Below are 19685 nucleotides of genomic sequence, written 5' to 3'. Positions count from 1 at the left end.
TACTATTTTTTTTAATAACAGATGGTAACATCCATTTCCTTTGTCCTTGTTTTTTATTGGAATGTAGTTGGACAAAAGGTTATAATAATTTCCTTTATTCCTTCTTCTTAAGTCTTCTAGAATTAGGGCTATTGTGCTGATGATTAGTATTTCAAAATTTCTCTCTTCAACGTTTTTGTTATTGTATAAGTTATTCTAGTTCTGCTCATTTTACTCAGTGACAATCCATACAAGTCTTACCAGGTCTCCCTGAAACCACCCTCATTATTTATATACTATTTACCATTTAAGGAAAGAACAAGAACCATTTATTTTAACATAAATGTGTTCATTTCATCAAAGACTTTTTCTTGCATCTATTGACATAAACATGTGCCTTTTTATTCTTTGTTATTAATAGTCTATTATGTCCATAATTTTCTTAATATGTTGTGGCCTCTTTGCTATTTCTTTATTTGGATTTTGTATTTAAATAAATTTCCACATAAGCTTTCCAAAGTTATATGATCCATATTGTCTCCTTTCCTTAGTCCCTTCTCCCTCCTGGAGCTGACAAGCAATTCAATCTGGGTTATTACTACACAAAACATATTTCTATATTATTCATTTTGTAAGTGAATAATCTTATAAAACTAAAATCCCAAAACATATACTGCCACCCAAAAAGGAATAAATCAAAAGTTTTCATCGACTGTTTTACTCCAACAGTTCTTTCTCTGGAGGTGGATAGCATTCTCTTTCATAAATCCCTCAGAATTGGCCTGGATCATTGTATTGTTGTTAGTAGCAAAGTCTATCACATTTGATTGTTCCACAATATTTCAATTACTGTGCACAATAGTCTCCTTGTTCTGCTTATTTCACTCTATCAGTTCACGTAGGTCTTTCTAGCTCTTTCTGAAATCATCCTTTTAATCATTCCTTATAGCACTATTCCATTGCCATCATATGCCAAAACATGTTCAGCCATTACCCAATTTATGGATATCCCTTTAGTTTCCAATTCTTTGCCACACAAGAGCAACCATAAATATTTTTGGTCCTTTCCCATTTTTAAAATCTCTTTGGGATACAGACCTAGTAGCAGTATTACTGAATCAAAAGATATGAATTCTTTTTATAGCCCATTAGCCATAAATAAAAATATGGAGCTTCATGAACTTGTGAGTCATCTGCATCAGGGCTATGCTAATCTTCTTTTTATCATTCAAATTTTAGTATATGTGCTGCCAAAGCAAGCATGCTTTGCTATTTTATTTCAAATTTTTGCCTCCATATTCAATAAGGATATTGGCCTTTGGTTTTGTTTTTTTTTCTTCCTGGTTTAGGTATCCAGGCCACATTTCTATCAGAGAAGAAACTTGGTAGGATCCACTGTTTTTACAAAATTTTATTTATTGGAACTGTTCTTTAAATATTTGATAGAATTTTCTTGCAAAGAAATTTGGTCCAACATGTCTTTTTTTATTTTGGAGTACATTTATGACTTGCTCAAAAAATTTTTTTTCAGAGATTAGGTTCTCTAGTCATTTATATTTTTGTAAATACTTATTTCCCATTAGACTGACTTTACTATAGTTGGGCAAAAGTTTCTAATCATTTTCCTTATGAATCTTTTTTCATTTTTTTAAAACTCTTACCTTCTGTCTTAGAATCAATATTGTGTATTGATTCTAAGGCAGAAGAGTGGTAAGGGCTAGACATTGGGGGTTAAGTGACTTGCCCAGGGTCACACAGTTAAGAAGTATCTGATTCCACATCTGAACCTAAGACCTCCTGTCTTCTAGGCCTCGCTCTCAATCCACTGATCCACCCAGCTGCCTCCTTCATTTCTTAAAATTAGGTAGTGGTTTGTGTATTTTATTGTTTCCTTCCATCAAAAAAGAGGCCTTTTATTTATTTAGTGGTGCTCCTTTAACTTTATTTCTTTTTTGAGTTTTAGGATTTCTATTTTGGTATTTGATGTTGTTTTGTTTTCTTCCATATTTTAGTTGCATATTCAATTCACTGATCATTTCTTTAATTATTTTGATGAAGTGTTTAAAAATATATGTTTATCCCTAAGGACTGCTACATCTCACAAATTTTGATATGCTCTCTCATTCTAGTCATTTTGAGGAAATTACTGATTCTATATTTTGTTGACTCACCAATCTTTTGGGATTGAATTATGTTTAGTTTCCAATAAATTCTTACTTTTCAGTGCTCATTTCTTGAATATAAATTTTGTGCATTGATTATTGATAGTTTATTGATAGTCATTATTATGAGCTCCTTTATAAAGGAGGAATGGTGTGGCAGAATGACAGAGAAAACTAGAATTGAGAGTTTCAAGGAGAACTACAAATATTTTAACTGGGTTCCAAGAAAAAGAAACTCCTTATATTTGCCCCATGTGACCCCTGAATAGAGCAGAATTGGCAGAATGGCATGGAGTTTCTGGCAAGGCTGGTAGCTGTAAGGACTTAAGATAGCCTCAGGTGATCGAGGTTGGGGTTTTGAGACAATGCTCAAGGTTCCTAGAAAGAAGAGTCAGGAGCTGGAACCAAGTTGTGGCAAAGGACAGAAAGCAAAAAAATGGTCCTACTATTTCCATTAACTTTATTTAGGGTTTATGAGGCAAAAAAAATTGGAAAAGAAAAAAAAGGTTTTGGATTTAAGTAAACATAAAAACTATTGAATTTAATGAATATTTATAATGAACAAACCACACAAAAATCTCTACGGAAATATTATTAGTAGTTTTTTTTTCATGTTTTACAGACTCTTTTAAAGAAAGCCAATCTGCCCCAAATGTGGAAATTTATCAAATCAGTTAAAATGTATATACTTTTCTCTGCTTTTGGGTTGCAGATCTGAGCCAATAAGTTGTCAAGTAGAAATCATTTTTCACCTCAACTGAATGAAAATGATAGTTTAAGACTAAACCAACAAGAATGAAAGTTGATTTAGAATGCCATATTTCTTGATAATTCAAAATAAAACATTTTCCAATTAAACAGCAGAAACAGAACAGATAATTTCCCAAGCCTCTTCCAGTTTTATTTGTACAAATGGAGTCCTTTATTTGATTAACTACTAGGAGCTAGACTGAGAATAAGGAAGTGTTTTCAAAGAGGAAAATTAGGAAATTGGCTACTATTTACTTCTATCAATTATTAGATGTTACATTGTAGATGTTACATTGTATATAAGAAGGTTAGAAAACACAGTTAATTTAATTTTATGTAGAAGATGGACTCATTTATTTTAAGAGAAGGAAAGGAAAAACAAATACCAGAAGTAGTTCTTAGCAAGGGCTAAGACAATATTTAACAGTTCTGCAAAGAGCACAAAGACCTTAGTTATGTTATCACAGACCAAAAAAGAAAGAATACAACCCAAAAGGAATGTAGGCAAGGGCAACAAATGCACCTTCTAATTGAATAAGAAATCAATGAATGACACTTGTGCTCTATTCTTCACATCAGGACTAGTACAACCACAAAACTTTTAAACTGGGGACTTTGCCATTCCATTCATAATCCAGTGGTTTTACAACTCCTATCAAATAAGAGTGCTATAAAAGTATAAACTGGTTCCTTTCTCTTAGACTAGTAGAGAACAGAAAACTGGCTTTTATAAGATATTCTTTTGGGTTCTACAGCTTTCATGGAACTTCAGAGCCCCAAAAAACAAGCAGTTCATGGCAGAAAATGAAAGTGAAAAAGTAGACACAAAGGTCTGTGAAAACATCTCCCATTTTGCTATAGGTATCCATGGAACGACTGATTACTTCAGCTGGGATTCCAGATAATAAAAGAGCAGCAGTTAGTACTGTCGTCTTCACCTTCTTTTCACTCTAAACAAAAAGAAAAGCAGGGATAAATACATGTAAGCACAATTTTCAGCAAATGATATAAGTCCTGTGAAAACAGTTCAGTCGTGGTATTGTTTTTTTTTGTGTGTTTTTTTTTTAACCCTTAATTTTTGGTGTATTGTCTCATAGGTGGAAGAGTGGTAAGGGTGGGCAATAGGGGTCAAGTGACTTGCCCAGGGTCACAAAGCTGGGAAGTGGCTGAGGCCGGGTTTGAACCTAGGACCTCCTGTCTCTAGGCCTGACTCTCACTCCACTGAGCTACCCAGCTGCCCCCCGTGGTATTGTTTTTTAAAGATGTCTATAGCAAACAGCTATTTTAGTTTTGTAGCATTAATAGACAGAAAATCAAATCAACAGATGTTTACTGAGCACCTGTTATGGGTAAGGTGGACACTGTGCCATATGTTTTACATACCAAAAAATCCCAACTGTGAATGTTTACATAGTCCTTCATATATAAATATACACATATATACATATATAAACATTCCCATTTGAGCCTCATGATGATATTTTAAAGTATATTACTTCCCTCTACACATTCTACATTCCAGACAAATTGACTTAATTACTGTTGCCTATATTTGGTATTCTATTTTCTGCCTTTGTGCCTTTGAAAAGGTAATACTCTTCTGTCTACAATGAATCCTCTTATTCCCCCCCCTTTAAAACACTAGCTTCCCTTAAGTTTTAGTTCAAATAGAACTTCCCCAAAGAAGCCTTTCCTGTGTATTCTAGCTGATATTACTGTTCTCTCCCTTCCTCCTGAATGATTATGTATAAGCTTTCTGATTACATTTTATATCCTCCTAGTTGAATTAAGTTCCTCAAGATTAGAGACTTTTTCCTATTGCATTTATACCTTTGGTAACTTTTAAGTACAATAGGAGCTTAATAAATGATTATTGGATTACAATGCAATGGTAATTTATTTATCTGCATTTACAGATGAATAAACTTAAAATGGATGAACTGTCCAGTCACACAACTAGGAAAGGAGAAAATTAACTGAACTTTGGTGACTGCCATAGTGATGAGGGACTATAGGGAAAATCAAAGGCAAATGAAATTTCAAATCTGATTTAGTACAATCAGCTAGGTGGCCCAGTGGGTAGAGAGCCAGGCCTGAAGATAGGAAGCCCTAGCTTCAAAACTGGTGGCAGACACTTTCTTACTGTGTGACCCTGGTGAATAACTTGACTCCAATTGCCTACTCCTTACTACTCTTTTGCCTTGGAACTGATACTTAGTATTGATTCTAAGACAGAAAGTAATGGTTTTTTAAAAATCTGCCTGAGTAGGCAAATGGTTATAGGGAATAGGGAAAAAGAATGCTGGCAGGGGAGTTTTGGGAAGAATATAAGTGCCTTAGTTCTGTTTATCACCTATCTACTTCTGCAGTAATAAAGGCAGAATGGCAAGAAAAGGTGACAAGAATCATTTTGAATCATCCACAGACTTCAATTTGGCAGCTGGGCCTCCAACTGTAAGATCATTATTCAATTGTTCACAAGTGAGTATACTGCTGAAAGATCCAAATCATTACAATATTGACCCAAGATAATCTATATAAATGAAACCATTAGAAAGAAGTTGAATCTAAATGAAAGGTGGATCACAAGGATCACGCTATAGAGAAGTGAAGAAAGAAACTAGCTGGAGTTGATTTTATTGCATTTGGTTATCTTGTATTGCAATGCTTAGGAACTTGCAAAAAATACAACTATCGAAATAATTGTACCTTATTCACCAACATTTATGAAAAGGGTGAAGACATAGAATTTCTAGAAAGACTTTGACCCTCCAAGTATTATATCAATTGGTACTTTTGAACTGAATATCTTCTGTGACTTCAAAAGGTGCAAATGAGAATGAGAAATATACTGGAAAGCATGGATCAGAAAAAAGGAATGAGAAAAGCCAAAGACTTTGCTTTCCCCAAGAAAAGAAGTTTATGGACCCAGTGATCATCAGCTAGCAAAAGTCAAATTGATATTTTAACCAGTAGGAAAATTCTCAATATTGGTATGAGAATCACCTATAAATCAGCTGTCCAACCTGATTTTAGAGCAAAGATCAGAATTAGCAAAACACTAGAAGAATCATAGTGAGATGAAAATAGGAATGCAAATTTAAAGAACTCAACTGAACCATTTAAACAGGAAACTGATAATGAAAATGGGTAATGGACAACAAAAAATAGATTAATAACAATTATAATTTCATATAGGAGTTTAACAGATATCAATCAGCTTTTATAACAAGGAGATAAAAAAAAAATTAAGAAGCCAAGTTAGGCAGCTAACATTTTCCTTACTTGACAAGCAATGCAAGATGGTAGCTGGAGGCAACATAAGTTTAAAATGTAAACTTTTTTGCAAAATCTTACCAGAGATGATGATGATAATTACTAGTAAAGCTTAATTTAGGTTAAAACCATTTAGAGAAAGTTTGGCAAGATAAATAAATAATAAATGACAATAATAGATGGTAAATAAGTCATCCTGAACACATTTAAAGATGAATATGGAAGGTAAAAAAACTGAAGAAAAACAGAACATATCTATAAATACTTTTATATAATAAACTTTTCACTACCAAGATCACCACACTTGGAATTATAGTCCCAAATCTACTTCCTGAGGAGGCATTTGAGAATAAAGATGGGAAAGGCAGCAAAATTGGATCATGTATATTAAAATAAGAGTCCTTTTAGAGATAACAAATTTTGAGGGTTTGATTCACAGGTATCTGAGGAAGGGAAAGATGCTAAAGGCATGAGGGGGAAAATCCTAGGCTTTATTAATATTTTTAAAAAGTGACAGAAAGAACATGAACTACTAGTGACTTTATATGCCTACTTTCTCATGCATAGGAGATACCTTTGATAAAAGGGCGAGTAGAAATCAGAAAGTTTTAAAAAGAATTCTACATTGGGCCATATTTTTTCCACTTTTCAATCAACAAAGATTTAGAGATAAACCTTTACTGTTTATTATGGGAAAAAAAAAGCAAAATGCCAATTTAAAGGCTCTTCCAAAAAGGTGATCCAGTCCAGAACCAAAATTAATGAGGAACTCCTTAAGAATGGTGAGCATCTTTCAGATACTCCTTTCTGCAGAAAACACCGTAGTGATTGCATCAAGCCCTATAACCTTATAGAATCAACTAATATTTATATATACATATATGTAACACATATAAATATATCACTTAAAGATTTACAAAGCATTGTATTACATGTGTGTGTCAATAAAATGTATAAAATATTATTTGATCTTCCTAACAACCTGTGAGATAGGAGCTATTATTATCCCCATTTTACATATGAGAAAACTGAAGATGAAAGAGGCTAAGAGATTGTTCAGCACCACAGCTAATAAGGCAGGATTTGAACTTAAATCTCCCTGATCCCAAGTCCAGTGCCCCATCTAAACTTTTGAGTAGTTATGGATTTTTTCTGGAACATGACAGAAGATATCCAAACTCAAAATAATGACTTTTCAACATAAGAAAGATCAAATAGATGAAAAATGTTTTTCCCAAGTTTGGTTTGGAAGATGGAGAATCTATAGACCTCATCCACCAGTATATCATATATGGGGCAAAAAATACAACTAGACAATGAATTAAGTCCAGAATTAAACACGAGAAGAGGCTGCTGGATTGCCTTTAGCAAATTGCAAACTTTCCTTAATGACCCTAATATTTTCCCAGAAATGAAGGCCCATTCTTTTTAACATCATTATTCTATTGGTTTTGTTTTACTGCCAGGCCAGACATAGAACAAAGATTTCTAAGTACTGAAAAGGTACATCATTCAGAAGACAATTGAGAAGTATATAGTATGTATGAGTAGGCTACGACATACAACCATTGATGAACTCTGAAAAACAGGCATAAAATTTGTCATCAGAGTAGAAATATATGCTACGAAGAGTAGATGGACTAATTGTGGGTATACAAATGATAGGTAGATAGTTCAAGTGCTCTATTAGTATACTCTTGATGTTTAGAGAAAGGAAGGAAGGCTTCCAATATTATAAGAGAATATGGATAAGATTCATACAGGATAGAAAAGGATGGATAAATTCAAACTTGTATTAGAGGAAATATTCAACATAATGAATACATTTAAATATCTGACTATAAGTTAGGTTTTAAGACAAATGTGAGCTGAAAACTAACCTGAGTGGAAATATCCAAGAAATAGATCGAAAACCGAGAATATCAGGACTGAAGATACAGATATGACCAGTCTATATAGAAAGGTTCAGATCATGAGAAAGTGGTGGATGAGATTTCTAGCTGGGCAATTTAGAAAGAGCTAAGCATCAAGGACTTAATTTTGGGGAAGATTTGCAAAAGTTAAAAGAGAAGGCAGTATAAGAATGATTAGAAACATAGGAAAGACGAAAGCTTCAAAGGTACAACAGGACTGTTGCTCAGAGTAGAAGGGATGATAAGAGCAGAAAAGAGAGGGAAGAAAGAACAATATAACTTTTTTTAAACGTTTAGAGATGATTTACTTTTTTATTTCGGGAAAATTTTATTTCAATATAACTCTTAATTGCTTCTAATTTTTTTTTTGCCAAAGAAAATGATCTAATAGAAAACTGATACCAATGATTAGTAGATGATCTTTATCTTGGTAGAAAATTCATCATGCTTTCTACTTTATGACTGATATATTTAATTTTCATAAACCTTTCCACTCATTATTTACAAGGTGGCTGGATATAGGGAAAAAATCTATCTACCAATGCCTTCACATACTCAGTACTCAAGAAAAATTGATTAAAAGTCATTCCAGGAGTAATACTGTGATTTTATAATGATTAAAGAAAAAGATATTGCCCTTCTTTTTCCTGTTCTCCAAATCATAATTTTAAAAAATTAATGCTCATGAATTACTATGGGTCTTGATGGGCTTGATTCAGCTTTTAGTAAAAACAAAACAAAACAAAACAAAATCTTAACGGTAAGATTCTCTCTCTCTGTATATATGACAATTATAACTGATTTAAGCAGATGGCTCAAAGATGAGCAAATGTTCAATTCTTCAATAAAAAACTGAAAATAGGAAGCAGTAAAATATATTGATTTTTTTATTTTTAAAAAAAGATACTGCTCATATGAGCACTGTCACTATAATTCATTTTAACAATATAAACAAAACAAAAATCTTCCAAATTCTGAAAAATGAATTCATAAATGAGAAAAAAATTGAAAGCAAAAGACTAAATATAATCAATTTATGTAGCCTACTCCAAACAAGGAATATATAATTGTATAAAATGCACTAGTCTGTTAATAATTCATTCAAAATTCAATTTAAAAAGTGTTTAAGTGAAACTACTTACCTCTTTTCTTTTTACTTTCTCTATTTACATAATATGAAACAAAATTTCATATAAAACCATTGGCACTTAACAGGTTAGATCCGAACAAATCAGCAGGCAACAAACTTAGAGATGCATTTGCTGAGAGTCCCTTCCAGTGCCTGAAGTTCTGCTATTTTTACCTTAGTTTTCTTTTTTCATTTATGGTTCTGCCAATTTTTCTTTATGTCACTTCTTAAAAGCATTTATTTTTAATATTGTTTTTATGGCACCAAAATATTCTAACATATTAATTTACCGTAAGATCATAGATTTAAATCTGGATGGGATCTAGTTCAATCTTCACATTTTAGAGAAAGAAAATATGGCTCTGATTTGTGCTGGTAGTTAGCAGAACTGAGATCAAAATTTATTCTGCCGGGGGCAGCTGGATAGCTCAGTGGATTGAGAGCCAGGCCTAGAGATGGGAGGTCCTAAGTTCAAATCTAGCCTCAGACAGTTCCTAACTGTGTGATCCTGGGCAAGTAACTTAACCCCCAATGCCTAGCCCTTACGGCTCTTCTGCCTTGGAACCAACATTGGTTCCAAGGCAGAAGGCAAGGGCTTAAAAAAAAAAAAGAAAAGAAAAGAAAATTTACTTTGTCATTCTTCAATTGTTAATTTTGTGTTTTTTTTTTTTGCCATTATAAACAAATATAGCAAATGAATGTTTTTGGGTAGGTACAAATATTTTTCAGGAAATTAAATCTTTATTTTTAGAATAAAATCTTAGCTATGTCATAAACTACTTCTGTAGCTCTGTCAATCTTAGATCTTTTTGCTATTCTGCTTTTCTGATTGGTATTTAAGTTGTTTTCATATATATGATTATTTATATATAATTATTACATCAAATCACAATTTCATGAACAGTTTATCTTTCCTCCTTCAGGTCATTGTTCTACTGGGGTCCTGTAACTCATTTTTTTTAAACCCTTAACTTCCCTCTTAGAATCAACACTAGGTATCATTTCCAAGGCAGAAGAATGATAATGACTAGGCAACTGGAATTAAATGACTCATCCAGGGTCACACAAGCTAGATGTTTGAGAACACATTTGAATCTAGGCCCTCCTGACTCTCTATCCAAAGAGCCAGCCAACCCCTTCATGTATCTTATTCTTAAAAACAGTCAGTTGCTCAAAGGTTCCAGATGTCCCTTTTTTCCGTATGTTTTTTCTAACTTAAAAAATGTGTTTTCTTTTAATTTTAGAAATATTGTTAATTATTATGCAACATCTCTTAAAGCAATGATGCTTCTGGCAAGTTTTTATTTCATTCAAGATAAGAGTTATGGGGATACACGTTTCCTAAAAGGAAGAATCAACTAAAAAGCAATGGGGGTGGAGGGGGCAGCTGGGTGCCTCAGTGGATTGAAAGTTAGGCCTAGAGAAGGCTCTTCTGCCTTGGAACCATTACACAGTATTGATTCTAAGATGGAAGGTAAGGATTTAAAAGAAAAAAAAAAAGGCAATGGGAGAGTGTAAAGGCCAGAATATAAGGGGTAAAAATAAAAAGGTTGGACTAAATAATCTCATCTTCACAAGAGGAACCTGGGTAGGCAAGAGCATCCTGCAACAGACTACAAATGGAGAATTTTGCAGACATGTATAGGATGTTATCTGGTGTGTAGGTGGAAGCCTATGTTTGTAAAAGAAAAAAAAGCAGGTCACATTGTGAGAGCAGGGAAAACCAAAAGCCGGTTAAAGGTTCTTAACCTGGCATCTGTAGATTTGCATTTCAAAAAACATATTTTGATAACTGTATCTCACTAGAACTGAATTCTTTTATAATCCTATTTATTTTATTGTGTTTAAAGTTATTCTTCTCCTTCTTGTTTCTATGGTTTTCTTTTGAAAGGAAGAACTGTAAGTCTAAATCTTTTCTAAATTCTCATTTAGCCATCTTGATTTGAAAGCTCAAACTTTTGTTTTACAAAATAAACACTCCCTTTCAAATCCTTTGGAAAAACAGAAATGCAGTTTTGCATTAAGGAGGAGCAATCATGAAATGTCAAAGAGTTCAAAACAAAGGTTCTATTAAATAAGCATGCTCATCCTATCTTTCAAACAAAGCAATCCCATTATGTTTTCCAACACTTTATTTATTTTCTTCTCTTTCCTAACTGATATTAGTCTCATCCTTTTCTTTTCAAGGAAGGGTGATATATTGCAGTCACAGAGTCAAGAAAACCCTTGACAATGCCTTATTATTACTGTCATCACAATATGATTAAAAAAACTATTTAAAAATTTAATTCACAGCTTTTGGTTTTATATCCCCTTAGATAGCTATCTTTTATTTTTAAGAAAGAGAAAAAAAATAAGTCAGCAAAATCAAACGACATATTGATCATATCCTACAATAAATTCAATGTTCTATAGTCAAAGTACCCAAATCTCATGCAAGAAAATATTCTTTTCCTCTCCCCTTTAGGTCTAAGCTTGCATGAAAATCTATTTTTGAGATGATTTTAGTCACTGATACTAAGTATCTACTTAGCAGTAGAATTTTATTTCTTTGAACACAAGAATCATTTTCATTTTTGTCTTTGTATGTGTTTAAAAAATGCTTGCTGAATTTAAATTATTGATGCTGAAGAACACAATTCATTTCACAGAGCTCTTAAACATTTCTGTATTTGTACTCCTTTCATTATCAGGTGAAGTCTATAGACCCCCTTTCAGAATAATATTTTTAAATGTATGAAATAAAATACTTAGCATTACAAAGGAAATCAATTGAAATAGCTGAAATAGTTATAAAAATATTTTGTTAAAAGTTCTCCAGACCCCAAGTTAAAAATCCTGATTTAGACAATATTGTGTCATTAGCTTTTTAAAATCAACCTAAGCAAAACCTGAATATACCTTCATAGAAACAAAATCAGAAGACTTGCCACATTTTAGATATGAATGAACCTACCTTTGGGAAGTACTTAGATAATCCCATGAATGCAAGTTGCAAAGTAAGAAATGGAGCAAATATGGACTGAAAAGACAAAAGAGAAAATTAGCTGGTAGCATACAAATTATTCAGAAAACACATTAAGTCAAATTAATACCAACTACAAAATACAACTTAAAATCACGAGTAAAATGTTTAATTTAATTTTTTTAAAACCTTATCTTTCATTTTAGAATCAATACTGTGTATTGGTTCCAAAGCAGAAGAGCAGTAAGGGCTAGATAATGGGGGTTAAGTGACATGCCCAGAGTCACACAGCTAGGAAGTGTCTAAAGCCAGATTTGAGCCTAGGACCTCTCACCTCTAAGTCTCACTCTCAATTCATGAGCTACCCTGTAATTTTAGGTTGTTTTAAAGAATACCGTTACTATAGAAAAAAGGTGAGGATTACAAAGGAATTTTAATCACAGATAACATTACAAAATTTTTCAAGTCAACATATGGACAAAAGCCAATTTCTTTTTAACAGACTGTCACTTCCAATTAAAGAAATTTTCCCTTACAATAGCTTAAAAGTTATGTGGAGGTATATACACACTTGTATATGTATAGAAATATGTGCATACATACGCTCCCACATGTATACATATACAGATGTCCATGTGTTTATATATACCTAACACACGTATGTGTATATGTTCATACACATACATAAATACTTCTCAAATATACATAAATGTGTACATACACATGTGTACTTATTTATTTGTCTATATGGGGTGAAATGTGAGGAAAGGAAAGACAAGTGTTGTAAATACATTTTATGTAGTTACCTGGAAACCCTTTTTCAAATCTCAATTAGAATTTATAAGTATGCAAAAAAAACCCTCACAAAATCTAGATTCCCATAATCTACAAATAGTTCTTCAGGTCTTCACTTAGTACCTGTCTGTTCTTATTTCTGACATAATTTTAGTAAGGTCCCCATAGCAGATTACTAGGAGATGAGGTTAGGATATTATAGAAATACTTTAAAAAAAAAAAAGATGTCAAAACTTTAAAAACACAGGAATCTGGGTAGACTTAGTTTAATGACTAAAAGCTATACGTACTGCAAAAGCTTCTGAAGGTAATACCATTTGATTACAGACATACAATAATGGAGAGGGAAGGTAAATTCGATGCTGTTTACAGTTTGACTCACTGTCATTCCTTGCTACAAAACAACCGACAGCTGTAACTATAGGATCTAAAATGGAAAGTTCATTTTTTTAAAGAGAGATGGACCAAATACAGAAATTATGTTCATCAGTACAGTTCCTAACTAAAACACTGAATTATTTAAGCAAAGAAAATGTTCCCCAAAAAAGTTTTTTAAAAGTTACAGTGATTGAAAGGTATATTTAGTTATCTGGAAAATTCACTTATTTGGAAAACCTTGTTCTCCAATTATTACAGATGTAACTTCTTAAGAAAGCAATATAAAAGATATGACCTTACATAAACCCTAAAGTTTTGAAAATAGTTGTCATACTGGTTGTGGAAATGTTTTTTGTTCCTTTTCGTTAAGTTTTGGTGTCACATGGGGAATAAAAATATGAATTTTTTTCCATTTATGACAATACACTTTCATCTTTGATTTTTATAAATATCATATACCTTTCTCACTGAAGACACATCCTCTCCAGTACAGAAAAAATGCATTAAGAAACAGCATTATTTTTTAGCTTTTCTGCATATATCCCTTCACTGTAAAATAGAATTACTACAATAGACTTTAATTCAGCATTATGTCAATTTAATTTCTTGGAGGCAGTTGGTCACTTCACACTAAAGATAACTGATAAATCAAAAAGAAATAAATTGTGCTCAGTATAATATTGTTTCAATACGTATGCATTATTTGAAAAATAGATTTACTATATAGTCCACATGAACTATTAGGAAGAATATTTAATTAACCAGAGCACCAAACAGAGAATTTAATTTATTTATCATAAAAATTATAAGGTTGGTAATATTAACCTAGTAAAGGACCCTGAAAATAACATATTCCTTATTTAAAAAAATTTTAAATATCTGGCAATTGTTACTATATTAAGTATATTTTTCTTACCAAATATTTGCATACAAAAGCCCGAACTCCAAGGGCAAGAAGAGCACAGCCCACCAATCTGAAAATTCGAAAAGTATCAAATTCTTCTCCTGTACTTCCATTCTCTTGACTAGGTTTCTCACTAATCAATTGTTTTCTTAATTTCATTGCTTCATCAAATCTGGAAAGATACTGGTCTAAGCCATGCTGGGAGCTTCTCTGGACAGTGTCAGTTGTAAGATCCCCTCTTTTTCGATGACGGAGTTCAAGGTTACCATCATTATTGCTCTCAGGTGGATTGATTAAAGGGTCCTTTTTATCTACCAGTTGGGTTCCCTTGAACTCGGCAATGCCATCCTGGTGTTCCAGTGTTCCTGAGCTAGTTGAATCACCCAGCACTACTCGCTTTGAAACTGAAGGAACAGCAAGGGAGTTCAGTTTATCAGTGTCATGCTGCTTTGCTTCTGTGTTCACTTCATCTTCTGGGGAAAAATAATAAAACATATATGTTATATGATGGTAAACCTGATGTGTAATAATGTATAAAGAGTTTGTCACTGAGACAAGGAGCTATAAATATATTAAAAATGCAAAAACAAACAATAACAATAAAATGAATCCCCATATGAAAGATTAAAACTAAACAGGCAGAAAAGGATCTTTTCCTCCAGAAGATGAAATGAATTTCGTAGGATAGGGATTTCTGTCCTTTTTAATCTAAAATTTAAAATGGTTATTGAATGTAGATTTCAAATTGCACAGGGTGTGGCTAAATCAAACAGTACTTGCTTATAGGTAATTCTCCTACTGCAGAAATATATGCTCTAAAAACATTCTTAAAAGATTTGAAAATGCTGTTTTTACCAGAAAGACCTGAAAAGATATTTAGGATTTGCTAAGTAAAAATGGGCAAAATAAAAACAGTAGTAATTCAAGATGGGGGGCAAATGCATGTGAAAGGGTGCTTTTATTATGTGACAAGAAAAATTTTTATTCTTGATGTTAATACACCACTTTAAAGTTTACAAAGTTCTTTATATAAACTATCTTATTTAATTTCCACAAGAGGTATTTTAAGTATTAGTTTTATTTTTGATATAATCCAGCTGAAGCTCAGAAAGGTTAATAGACTCTAACTCATGGTCAAACAGTTGGTAAGTGTTGGAGGGGGGATTCTAACAGAGATCTCTAAGTCCAAAGTTATTTCCACTATACCTTGTTGCCTTTGGGTATTTGAAATTAGCTCAACTTTCCTACATTTTTCCAGTTCCCAGAGAAATATCTAAATATGTGTGTGTGTATACACATACATATCTACATATATATATGCATATGCAAATCACATAAATAGATTTTACAAACATATTACCTCAAAATTTGTAAGGCTATGTTCCTACAACTGAATCTACCCAGAGCAATGCAACTTGTTTACAAAAATACACACAGATCTGTTATCAGTTTCTTAAGTGGTAATAAAGGCCACTTATCAATGCAACTGGAAGTACAACCTGGGAGAAGAAAATGTAGAATAAAAGTAGTTTTCCTTAAATTTGGTCTGCAAATTACTAACTTATAAGCTGCTAAAGGGCAAGGACTATGTCTTATTTAAATATGTGCCTTGTCATTGGCCTAGCATAATGCACTAAACATAGTGGTGTGCATTTTACTTTTATTCAACATCGAAGTTACCACTCATTGTTATAACACATGGAATAGTTTCTCTAAGTGTAATCTGTTTAATTAAAAATAATTCTTTTGCTAAGTGCCATTATAACATGCCTTCCAAGATTTATACCATATATGTGTATATATATATCATATATATGTATATATATGGCAGTAAAGGAGGTTTATTGGAATATCTAGAGCTGAACAAGTAAAATAAATGTCAGGCTTTGTTCTCCACTGCTTCATAGGGTCAAAAAAAAAAGGAATGGGAAGTTCATAAATGCAAAGATACCACCTAAAAATAATCGACCCTACCGATGGTAATACATCTCTAAGACAGCTATTTAGGCAGAAGAGAACAGTTAAATCAAAGAACCAGCCCTCCCTACTCCAACCCACCACCATGCACCATCCTCCCTATCCCTCAATCAGCAGGCCCACTGGTTATTAATTTTAAAATGCAAAGTACAATCCTTTTTTAAAACAGGTGAGAAAGAAATAGAAAGGAGGATAGGAAAGGAAGGAAGAAAGGAAAGAAGGAAGGGTTGGATGGGGAGGACCATTGGGGAACGGGTCAGAACTAATACAATTAAATCTGAGTGCTAAGTGGGAACGAGACTCCATGGTTGGGCAGTCTGCCCAGGGGATGGGGCTCAACAGGGAAAATGCCTTTAGGAGTGACCAGGAAAGCAGTCTTGCTGGGATAGGCAAAGCACCTGTCTGTCCTCTTTAGGGGAGACTAAAGGGAGCATTTCATCTTTCAAAGGTATGCAGATATGGGAAGAAAACTTTCATTTAGGCTGAGTCTCTAGGCCCAGCACAGACGTGAAAGAGGAGAAGGCCGGGGGTCCCCACGCTCGAAGGCTAAGGCAGGGTAAGGCTGGGCCCTCGGTGTTTCCCCTCCCGGGACTGGCGCAAGAGGAGGCGGGGCCGGATCCGAGCAGAGGAGGAACAGGAGGAAGGACGCCCAGGGTCCAGCAAGAAGCCAGGTGCCACAGCGAGGAAGGTTGAGGCCCTCCCCATGGGCTTTTTCCGAGGGCCCTGGACTTACCAGGGGGCCCCAGCTTCTCACCCGCAGAGGTCCCGCTCCTGTGAAAGCCCATGATCCGATTGATTCGCTGCTCCGAGTTCATCAGTAGCTTCCTTCGCCTCAACTCCGCCCGACGTTGGGAGGCAGACAGGCCCCCGCTCTCCGAAGGCCCAGGGGGTCCAGGCCCGTCCTCCCCGGTAGCGAATGTCAACGGCTCCATCCCGGCCAGAGGTCGAGCCACACAAGAGATGCGGCAGCTGGGCGCCGATGCCCCTCACACAATGGGCCCGCTCCCCCGGGAATGCGCATGTCCCATTCTTCCCTAACCTCGCGCAAACCCGGGGACCGAGGGAAGGCGCTGCCCCTCCCCTTCCCTTCCCTCCCCTCCCCAACCCCGCGCGCAAGCGCACTATAGATCCGTCCAACGCCTTTCGTTCGAGGGGGCGCGGCTTCGTGCCCCTTCCCCCTACCCCGTGTTCGGACCTCGTGACGTGCCAATATGTTTGGTGCAGGCTCTGTTTTAGCATGAACATTGGGGATGTGTCAGAGCTACCCCTACGTTTAGTTGGGGAGAGAGGACAGATTTTTTTTTTAATGGTTTAGAACCAAGGGATAATATGGAGTAATGGGCCTGGAGCAGAAAGGACGTGCCCAGGGCTGAACAACCTGAGTCTGTGATGCTCCAGGAGGGGCACACGGGACACTGACTCAGCGGGCTGAGGGAAGACCCGGGAATCCGTGCTGGGCAATATAAGGTGCTCAGAAAGAACCTTGGCCTAGCGCTTCGAGAGGTCACAGACCCTGCAGTGAAAGGTCACAGACCCTTTAGTGAAATCCTTGGGAAATGAAAGACCAGCCTGTGCTGCTTTCGACTGTGGTCATATTACTTTCTGCTACCTTGGCCTAAAAGAGGAAAAATGAGGTGGCCGACATTTACATGGCACAGTTTTTAAAAAAATCTAATTTAAATAAAATTATTTACCCTTGTATCCACTAGTATTTCTGCCTTCATGAACTCAGAAATGATATAAACCCTAAAGCATCTGCTCATAATATGGCAGAAGTGAGCCCTGGCATAAGTTAGATTGATACTATAATAATCTTTTATGCAGCAATGAAAGCTGCCCAGGGCTAAGACATTTCATGTCTTTAAAGATTGTTCAACTGTTTCTCTAGGTAAGGTAATTTGGAGTTGGTCAGGCTTAACTGCCATTTCAGTCAATGGTCATTCCCTTATAGTTAAACCTGGTTCCCTGGCTTGTAAAGGTATTGTCCCTTCCTGTCTCCTTTCCACCCACTGAGCCCACATTTAATATTTAAGTCAACTTATCTGGTTTTCCCCATAATAATTGCCACTACCCTTTTGTAAGTCCTGTCCCCTTGCATCTGCACAATAGCCTTATTGTTGGTCTCCCTGCCTAAAGTTTCTCCACTTCAGTCCATATTCCACTCAAAGTGAGCTTAATAAAACACAAGTCTGACTGTCTCATGCACCTAGATTCCATGAACTCCAGTGGCACTTTGCCTTCAGAATCAAAAATAAAATCCCAAGTTACAAAGGGAAGAAAAGTAGTTCTGTTAATGGAATTTGTGGGATTGGGTTCCAGAAAACTTAAATGAATTGTCAAAATGCAGGGGGAAGTAAATAAATGGTCTTCTAACACTATTAGGATTGGCCATTTCATTTCCATGTGATTAGTTCAATGGCTCAGCTTATAGATGTGAGGCAACAACATTCTCTACTTTCCAAATTAAAAGAGACAAATGAGTTGCTTTACAACTCCAAAAATTTCTCCCAATAGCTGCATCAAACATAAAAACTTAGACTTCATTGATTTTCAGTCATATACAAAATTGACAACCAAAAGATTAAAAACAAGCAAAAACACTACAAAATTTAATTTTCATTAGAGCCAAAAGATTTTGGATATGTTATCATTGAAGCCAGATAAAATGAAGTGACTTGCCCCAGATCATATAGCTAAATACATGTCAGAATCAGGATTCAAACCTATGTGTGCTCTGATCCCAAAGTCCATTTGTGTCCTTTTCACAAGTCCACACTACAATTTTTTTAACAAAGGTTTTATTGATGATTTCATTTTGTACAGAGCAACTAGATGGCAAATTGGATAGAATGCTGGCCCTGGAGTCAGGAAGACATCTTCCTTCGTTCAAATCTGACCTTAGGTATTAATAGCTTGAGCAAGTGATTTAATACAGTTTGCTTCAGTTTCCTCATCTGTAAAATGAGCTGATGAAGGAATGGCAAACCAGCATCTTTGCCAAGAAAACCTCAAATAGGATGTGTCAAAATAGGGACATTAATGCATTGCTGATAGAGTTGTGAATTGATCCAACCATTCTGAATGGCAATTTGGAACTATACCCAAAGGGCTTTAAAAGACTGCCCACTCTATGATCCAGCCATACTATTGCTGGGTTTATACCCCAAAGAGATAATAAGGAAAAAGACTTGTAGAAAAATATTTATAGCCGCATCTTTGTGGTGGCAAAAAATTGGAAAATGAGGGGATGCCCTTCGATTGGGGAATGGCTAAACAAATATCTAAATAAGTATCTGCTGGCAATAGAATACTATTGTGCTAAAAGGAATAATGAACTGGAGGAATTCCATGTGAATTGGAATGACCTAGCACAATAGAATGTAATGGACTTCTCTACTAGCAGCAATGCAGTGATTCAAGACATTTCTGAGGGACCTATGAGAAAGAATGCCATCCA

The 19685-nt window shown here is 34.9% G+C and overlaps 1 protein-coding gene and 1 pseudogene across 2 annotated transcripts; both read right to left on the bottom strand.

The window, feature by feature from the left end:
- Window positions 1-1137: 1137 nt before the first annotated feature.
- On the bottom strand, window positions 1138-1238 carry LOC123238410 (annotated as a pseudogene).
- Window positions 1239-2664: 1426 nt separating this feature from the next.
- Window positions 2665-17349, bottom strand: CAMLG (calcium modulating ligand). Of its 2 annotated transcripts, none has more exons than XM_044661919.1 (4): window positions 16962-17349; window positions 14264-14724; window positions 12166-12231; window positions 2665-3841 (listed from the first exon to the last, which is right to left on the bottom strand). In XM_044661919.1, exons 1-4 carry the CDS (start codon window positions 17158-17160, stop codon window positions 3650-3652), a joined length of 918 nt encoding a protein of 305 aa, XP_044517854.1. In that variant the 5' UTR covers window positions 17161-17349; the 3' UTR covers window positions 2665-3649. The 2 variants fall into 2 exon arrangements, with proteins under 2 accessions (XP_044517854.1, XP_044517855.1); XM_044661920.1 differs by having other exon boundaries at window positions 16983-17349.
- Between the last annotated feature and the right edge of the window lie 2336 nt (window positions 17350-19685).

The sequence above is a fragment of the Gracilinanus agilis genome, chromosome 2 (genome assembly GCF_016433145.1).
Source record: "Gracilinanus agilis isolate LMUSP501 chromosome 2, AgileGrace, whole genome shotgun sequence".
NCBI lineage: Eukaryota > Metazoa > Chordata > Mammalia > Didelphimorphia > Didelphidae > Gracilinanus > Gracilinanus agilis.
The sequence above is the reverse complement of the archived record's forward strand: the minus strand, read 5'-3'. Positions and strand labels throughout refer to the sequence as shown.